The sequence below is a fragment of the Pleuronectes platessa genome, chromosome 16 (assembly GCF_947347685.1).
Source record: "Pleuronectes platessa chromosome 16, fPlePla1.1, whole genome shotgun sequence".
NCBI classification, from domain to species: domain Eukaryota; kingdom Metazoa; phylum Chordata; class Actinopteri; order Pleuronectiformes; family Pleuronectidae; genus Pleuronectes; species Pleuronectes platessa.
The window spans coordinates 17,429,696-17,438,303 of record NC_070641.1 but is presented as its reverse complement, the minus strand read 5'-3'; the positions used below and the strand labels follow the sequence as shown (position 1 = coordinate 17,438,303).

Sequence of the window (8,608 nt, the reverse complement as noted above, 5' to 3'; positions counted from 1 at the left end):
CAAAAAAAGTTTCAAAGATAGACACAACGTGTTCTTCCTCTCAGTCAGAGGACAGTTTGATGAACACACAGGAGAACCTGCAGGTGGATGAAGAGTCCTTCACCAGAACCGGGACCTTTCTACACAACACTAAGGGCACGAGACTGGTGAGAGTAGAGGACTTCTTCCCCGATTTAAAACTGTTCCTCAACTCAGTGAGAGTTTCCATGAGAAACACAGAAGGTACCAACAAAGCGACCTTCACTGATCAGGAAGTTTTCCGCCTCAGGAAACTAATGTCTGAAGTCAGAGCCCAAATTGCAGTTTGATGGTTAAACCCTGTCTGTTCTCCTTAACTTCAGCCTCATCCTCAACATGTGTGACATAAAGCTCTTTAAATGTAAATGGTGCCAGAGGAGATGTGAAGAGAGCTGCTCTGTTCAGCCTGTGTAGGATCAGGAAGCTAAATGTTGTCTTTCTCCAGGAAACACACAGCACAGCTGAGAGCGAAGCTGAGTGGAGGAAGGAGTGGGATTGGCAGGTGTTCTTCAGCCAAAAGAGCAGTAACAGTGGTGGAGTTGCCATCTTGTTTTCAAAAGACTTTCATCCTGTTTCCTCTGTTACAGAGGAAATTGTAGAAGGTTGCTTGTTTAAAATACAAGCTGTGTTTGAAAATATAAATAGAACCTTTATTAATGTTTATGCTCCGACTGCAGGCACAGAAAGAGTAACTCTGCTAAACACTCTAAACTCTGTTGTTAACTCGTGTAGTGGTGAAGGGCACATGTTCCTGTGTGGTGACCTTAACTGCACAGCTAATGCAGCTCTGGACATAAACTACGCAGAGCCTCATGGAGCGTCCAGGAGGTGTCTTGGCAAGCTGATTGAAGAAAATGATCTATGTGACACCTGGAGGCTCCTTCATCAAACTCAGCGTCCGTACACTTGGGTCCATACTAGTGACAACACTCTATCTATGGCTCGGCTGGACAGATTTGACTGTTTCAAACATCAGGCCAATGCTCTTCAGATTTCCTCTATACATCCAGTTGGCTTTTCAGACCATCCACTTGTTCAGGTTTCAGTTTCTATTATAAATATAAAATGCAGCAGTAGTTACTGGCATTTCAATGTAGCCCTGCTTTCAGATAATGTTCTTCTGGAACACCTATTCAAAACTAAATCTGACTACACCTCATTACAACAGTGGTGGAATATAGCAAAGGGTCAAATTAAGCATCTGTGCCTACAGTACATTCTCAATGTCTCAAGGGACATGACCAGGTCTATGAAAGCTCTGGAGAGAGAAATAGTGGATCTGTAAGATCTAGCGGAATCCACCGGAGACAGAGAACACATTAAAGTTATCAAAAACTAAACATCAGCTCTGTCAGACCTGTTTGGTTTTTCTGCTCAAGGTGCTCTGGTTCGCTCCCAGTTCCAGCATGTTGCAAAGATGGATGCTCCCTTGCAGTTCTTCTTTGGCCTCAAACGTAAGAACGGACAAAAAAGAGTCATGAACTCCCTGCGGTCCAAAACAGGGCAGATGCTGTAGGAGTCTGCAGAGATTCGCAGATATACTGTAAGTTTCTATGAGGAACTCTTCAAGATGGAGTTCCAAGAGAGACCAGAGGTGGGACAGAGATTCTTTGAGGGTCTACCGAGGTTCCTGCAGAGGTCTGTGCAGAGCTACACAAACAGCTCTCTGCTGAAGAACTACATGCTGCGCTGCAGAGGATAAAGAACGGCAATGCTCCGGGCATCGACGGACTTCCTGCAGATTTTTACAAGGTTTTCTGGCCTGTGATTGGAGGAGATCTGCTGTTGGTCCTCAGAGACAGCTTCAACAAAGGACAACTACCTTTGAGCTGCAGGAAAGCGGTCCTCACCCTTCTCCCCAAAAAAGCAGATCTTCAGGAGATAAAGAACTGGCGACCTGTGGCTCTGATCTGCACTGACTATAAACTTTTGTCCAAAGTGTTGGACACGAGGCTGAGAAAAGTGATGGAGCCTGTCATTCATTTACACCAGACCTATTGTGTGCCCAGCAGGCTGATATCTGACAACATTACTCTGATTCGTGATATCTTGGACCTCTCTGGTTCATCGGGCTGTGAGCTTGGTCTTATTTCTACAGATCAAGAAAAGGCTTTTGACCGGGTTGAACACAGATACTTGTGGCAGATTCTGCAGGTGTTTGGGTTCAGCCCTGGTCTTATAGCTATGATCCGGACATTGTACAATGACATTGAGAGTGTTTTAAAGATTAATGGTAGTTTAAGCTCTCCTTTTAAAGTCCAGAGGGAAATCAGACAGACATGTCTCTTTTTGGAAATCGTCTTCTACCCAAGGCCCTTCAGGTGTGATGAAATCATCTCCTCTCTCAGCTCTGGTGGAAGCTCCTTTGTCTTTCCCATGATGCAACTCATCTTGAATACCTTCATGGGTGGGGTTTATATACGCATCACAGCTGAAGCCAGTGAAGGATCATTACAGAGTTCCCAAAGGCTTAATTATGTTTCAACTCCACTCTAGGCCATAAACACTATCAGACAGCTTTAAAAACAACAATAATATATCAGGGTTGAATAATTGTGACATGGTAACAAAATATACGGTTACATACAAATACTACATCATGCATTTTCAGTGGTGATTTTTTGTATCACTCAACTCATAAAGAAATCATCGGAAGCAGAATCTTGATCTTTGAAAAAACTTTTATTGAAAAATCCTTAAAATCTTTGGGGGGGTTGTATATTTCTGATTGCAGCTGTACATACATCGTACTCTCACGGCTGTAAAAAGTTAGCCTACTGTATACAAATGAACTTTGTATTGCATGAACATGGCTTCAATGTAACAAGTAATCAACCTGCTAGGTAATCACATAGACGTTCAACAACAACACAAAGTCATAGGTTTACTTTCTTGCAGACTATGTTCCCAACCAGCTGCATCCAGGCTCCAGCAGAGCTCGGCTCACCTCCTCTTGTTTTCAACTTCCTTTAAGTTCCCTGTTATAGGCTAACTTCTGCAAAAAAAGAGTCAACATTTCAAAAATTCTTGAATTTAACTGCTCATGGAAAGTTTCCAGAAAGTTTAAAGAAATGTTCCGCCCCTTTGCAACACTCATCAGGATCGATACAGGTTCTAAAACATCACACAACCTGATTTCTACATTGATTTAGAAAACAACAGCAACATTAGTTCTTTCAAACACATGTCAGTGTAATTATAGATTTCTGTCTTTACAAAGTGAGAACTGAATATGTGTGATAAAGGAAGGTCAGTGTTTGATTGAAAGCTGATCTCTGTGCAGAGCAGAAACGTCACCATGATGAACTTTGATCAACAAACATGGAGACAAGAGAAGTTAAAGATTTAAACACAGAATCTAAATCACTGCTTTTAATGACTTGAGTCTATTTGAGTTTACAGAACTCAGTTGTGGAGTCATGCTTACAAACACTAACTCCAGCATAGAGAGGCCGAGTGAATGTGGTCTGGACTCTATGGAGGAGAGTCATGGTGTCAGAGACGCTGTAGAAGGACAGAACACCTGCACTGTGATCCAGGTACACTCCTACTCTGGAGGACACAGGACCTGACACTGGAGTCCTGATGCTGTTGTAATGAAATACATTCCAGTTTCTATCACAAGATAATGACCAAGATTTATTATTGAATCCAAATCTACATTCATGTGAGTTTACTGCTCTGCTGATATTCTTGTATGTGACTGCTACATAAACTTCTCTCCCTTCCACCTCCACCTCCCAGTAACAACGTCCAGTCAGACTCTCTTTACTCAGGACCTGACTCCAACTAGTGAATCTGTCTGGGTGCTTAGAATAAGATTGTTCTGTACTCACACGTGTTACTTTTCTGTTTCCCTCAGTTAATAACAGATGTCTGTATGATGTGTTTGGATCCACTGTGATTTCCTGTGAATATCTTAAGAAGTCAGCTCTGGTCTCTGGCTCTGGTTGTGGCAGTAAAACATCCACTTGAGACATAATATGTCAAATCTCTGTCTCTGTCTCACTCAGAATGTCCTGTAGTCGACCTCTGACCCGGGACACAGCTGCTGTCACGTCCTCAAAGTTCCTCAGATGACAGATCCTGAGTTTTGATAGTGAGGGGTAGTTGTGTAGAAACTGGTTGTGATCCTCTGTGTCTGAGAGCTGCTTCAGTTCATGGTCTCTCATCTTCAGCTCAGTGATCTCCTGCTCCAGTCTCTCCTGAAGCTCTCTGACACGACTCACTTCAGTTTCCTGCTGGGATCTGATCTGCTGCTTCACATCAGAGCTTCTTTTCTCCAGCAGACGGATCAGCGCAATGATGATCCTCTCACTGTCCTCCACTGCTTTATCAGCAGAGCCGTTGATGGCCTCCTCCTCCTGTTGAAGCAGCTTCATGTCTTTCTCTGTGTCCTGGACTCTCTGCTGGATTGTTTGTCTCCTCAGCCCGAGCTCTCTCTGCCTCTCAGTCCTTTCTGCTGCAGCTGACACTGTGTCGTGGTCTTTATGTTCCTCCACAGAGCAGAGATAACAGATACACTGCTGATCAGTGCGGCAGAACATCTTCATCACCTCGTCGTGACGAGAGCAGATGTTCTCCTGGAGCTTCTCCGAGGGCTCCACCAGCTTGTGCTTCTTCAATGCAGCTGACTGAAGATGAGGCTGGAGGTGTTTTTCACAATAAGAGGCCATACAATTCAAACAGGACTTGATAGCTTTCAGTTTTCTCCCAGTGCAGACATCACAGGCCACATCTTCAGGTCCAGCATAGCAGTGATCAGCAGGAGCAGCTTGGAGTCCAGTCTTCTTCAGCTCCTCCACTAAATCAGCTAACATGGTGTTTTTCTCCAGGACAGGCCTCGGTGTGAAGGTCTGTCTACACTGAGGGCAGCTGTAGCGTCCTCTCTCCTCCCCATTGTCCCAGTGGGAGTTAATACAGCTCTTACAGTAGCTGTGTCCACAGACAGTAGCCACCGGATCCTTCAGTAGATCCAGACAGAATCTTTCTCTGTCTAGTTGAACTTCTTGCTGCGCCATTTCAGCTGCTGCCAGAGACTGAGGAACAGATTCACTTCCTCTGAACCGAAACAGATCTCTGCTCCTCCCTCTCTCGTTCACTCCCTGCAGTGACTCATCTCCCACAGTTCACAGCTTGTTGTTCACTGGTTCTTACACTGACACACCTGTGAAGGGAGGAGACACAGACATGTCCTGACTGGGAGGAGCTGGTTGTGTTTGAGGAAGAAGTTGTTGGTGTTTCAGGATTTCCTGCATTTCACAACTGGTGTTAAGAGGAGATTCAGTGAGAGTGTGTTTTACGAAGAATGAAAAACTAACAAAGTAGAATAAAGGTTAAGTTAAGGTTAAGGTCGTCTTTACTGTCCCTGTGGGGCCAGCTGGTTTGTAAACAGTTATGACACACAACCCATACACATCATAACAATACATACATACACAAAAAGAGCATTAAGAAACCATTAGTCATTTGTCAAAATACTCAAATATATTAAAAAAGTGTGTGTGCCAAACACCAGGGCTACAGCTGGTATAAAAGTCCGGCCGCTGAGGGGACAACAATCTTGTCTGTCTGTCTGTTCTGTTTCTCTCTCTCTCTCTCTCTCTCTCTCTCTCTCTCTCTCTCTCTCTCTCTCTCTCTCTCTCTGACACAGCATCAAACTGTGTCCGGCTGTGGACTGCTCGGAGGAGGAGGTCAGTCTGGCTGTAGGTGAGGTTGTTGGGTATGACAGTGTGAAGTCTGCCTCACGAATGAACAGCGATGTGATGGTTTTCTAGACAGCCCAGACAAGCTAACCAGCTACTGGAGAGTGGAGTTGTGATTCCGGGCTCCTTCACACCTGTGTTGTCCCCGGCTGATCCTGTCAAAAAAGTCCTTATGTCTAATGTGTCCCCGTTTCTGAAAAATGAGCTCTTAGAGAAAGAGCTGGCAAGACATGGACAGTTCATGTCCCCGATAAAGATGATCCCCATATATTGTAAATCTCAACATCTCAAACATGTCGTGTCTTTCAGGAGACACGTGTTCATGGTGCAAAAACAGAGTGAGGATGAATTAATCCTGGTCTTCAGGTTTAAAATATAGGAATTTAATTACACAGTGCATGGTACATCAGGTAACATGAAGTGTTTTGGCTGTGGGAAAGAGGGACATCTGATCCGATGGAGCCACAGAGCGACACACAAGGTTCACAGGAGGAGAACAGTGAGGACAATTTTTTGATTGAGGAAGATTTTCTCAAACTGTCAACCAAAAGAAAAATCCCAGAAAACAAAACAGATAGTAAACAAGCAAACAAAGTTTCAAAGATAAACCCACCGTGTTCTTCCTCTCAGTCAGAGGACAGTTTGATGAACGCATAGGAGAACCTGAAGGAGGATGAAGACAGTCTTTACTGGGGGGGATGACCTGGAATAAAGAAGGTCTGAGATAGCTGGGCATTCATCTTGGGGATACAACCTTCATGAGCAAAAATTGGGACAATGTTTAAGAGAAGGTAGAAGGATGTCTTACAAAATGGAAGTGGCTTTCCCACACATGTCTTTTAAAGGCTGCACCCTTATCATTAACAACCTGGTTTCCTCCATGCTATGGCACCGACTGGCATGTGTGGACCCCCCAGCACATCTGCTGGCCAAAATACAGGCTGTGATGGTGGATTTCTTCTGGGACCGTCTGCACTGGGTCCCAAAGAGTGTCCTCTTGCTGCCTAAGGAGGAGGGGGGACATGGACTTGTCCACTTGGCGAGCAGGGGGGCCGTTGTCAGGCTCCAGTTTGTCCAAAGACTCTTGACTGGACCTGGCGACCTGGTCTGGAGACCCGTAGACCGTGCCTTACTAGAGCGATGTGGTGGGCTGGGCCTGGCTGAGTCGTTGTTTCTAATGGATGTAAATGGATCTAAGTTGGACAACCTTCCAGTTTTTTACAAAGGACTGCTCAAAATGTGGGGAATGTTCCATAAGGACAGACTGAAGAACTGTGACTCTCTGCTCTGGCTCCTCAAAGAGCCAGTGGTTCACGGGACTCGGTTCCGATATGATGTAGAACCAGGCCTACCTCAGAAACTGTGCCAGGCCAAAGTCCTCACACTGGGCCATGTGGTGGAGGTGTGTGGCCCTCGCCTAGCCTACCCTGCAGGAGTCACATTTAGAACCGTTACGTACGCACAGAACGGGGCCTGAAACGTGCGTACGCCACTTCTCACGCAAACGTTGGGATTTATAAAAACAGTCTTTTCCACACAAACTCTGACCCATGCGTACGAACGTTTTGGAGACGGGAAAGTGGCGATGCAGACGTGAGGTGGTGAACTGTTCCACACAAACCTTTTAATTTAAAAATAAAAAAAAAGACTTAAAGCAAATTACGTTTAGAATCTATTAACAGCAAAGTTACAGAGCCAAGTCATTAATAGGTTTATAATATCCTCCAACACTGTGTGTATCATCAAATCACTGCAGTGAACGTGACTGGGCTGGAAGCAAACGCTGCAGCCTCTTCAATGTTTTTCCTTTCTTGATTATAACTCCCTTGAGCTGAAGACATGTACTTATTGTGGCACTGGTTTATCTCCGCAGTCTCCGGTCCTCCCTCCACCGTCAGCTTCCGTCAACCGACACTAACGACTTCCGCTGGACTCTTTCACACTAAAAGGCTTCATACGCTTCATTTCCTTTCATCGTAAATTAAAAATGTTAATGATCAACACTATCAAAGTGTTTTATTATAAGTTCATCTGCTAATTATGTATCTTAGAAAGTAGTACGAGTCGCTGCCACAACCCAGCATTGTGGGAACAAATCTAAACTTATGATTTAATCTACATATTTGAAAAAGGAGTGAGAAGTACAAACTTTTGTCTTGTATTTTCATTCGATCTGTTAATACGAGATGAGGAGAGCTTTATTCTTAAGGCAAAGTCATTGACATATATCGGCCAAGAATTTCCATATCGGTGCACCTGAGTTAGACGGATCAGTTCTTCTCTGTCTCTCTGCTGCTGGGAGCCTCCAGTCTCATCACCCCTCTGGATGTATATACAGTGCCTTGCATAAGTATTCACCCCCCTTGGACTTTTTTTCCATTATGTACTGTTACTAACTGGAATTCAAATAGACTTAAATAAACTTTTTCCCGTTTGATCAACAAAACATGCATAGTACTTTGAAGGTGCAAAATAAATTTTATTGTGACACAAACGATAATGAGAACAAAAAAGTTGACATCTGTTGGGTGCATAAGTATTCACCCCCCTGTGTCAATACTTGGTAGAACCCCCTTTCGCTGCAATTACAGCTGCAAGTCTTTTGGGGTATGTCTCTACCAGCTTTGCACATCTAGAGATGGAAAGGTTTGTCCATTCTTCTTGGCAAAAAAGATGAAGCTCAGTCAGATTGGATGGAGACCGTCTGTGAACCGCAATCTTCAAGTCTTGCCATAGATTCTCTATTGGATTGAGGTCTGGGCTTTGACTGGGCCATTTTAAGACATTAACATTCTTTAATCCAAACCATTCCTTTGTAGTTCTGGCTGTATGTTTAGGGTCATTGTCCTGCTGGAAGATGAACCTCCGCCCCAGTCTCATGTCTT

At 44.3% G+C, this 8,608-nt stretch overlaps 1 protein-coding gene across 1 annotated transcript; it reads right to left on the bottom strand.

Moving 5' to 3' along the window:
- Nucleotides 1-2,681: 2,681 nt before the first annotated feature.
- On the bottom strand, nucleotides 2,682-5,183 carry LOC128458395 (tripartite motif-containing protein 29). The gene is made up of 2 exons (XM_053443219.1): nucleotides 3,855-5,183; nucleotides 2,682-3,013 (listed from the first exon to the last, which is right to left on the bottom strand). The coding sequence occupies exon 1, from the start codon at nucleotides 5,037-5,039 to the stop codon at nucleotides 4,005-4,007; it is 1,035 nt and encodes a 344-aa protein (XP_053299194.1). The 5' UTR covers nucleotides 5,040-5,183; the 3' UTR covers nucleotides 2,682-3,013; nucleotides 3,855-4,004.
- Between the last annotated feature and the right edge of the window lie 3,425 nt (nucleotides 5,184-8,608).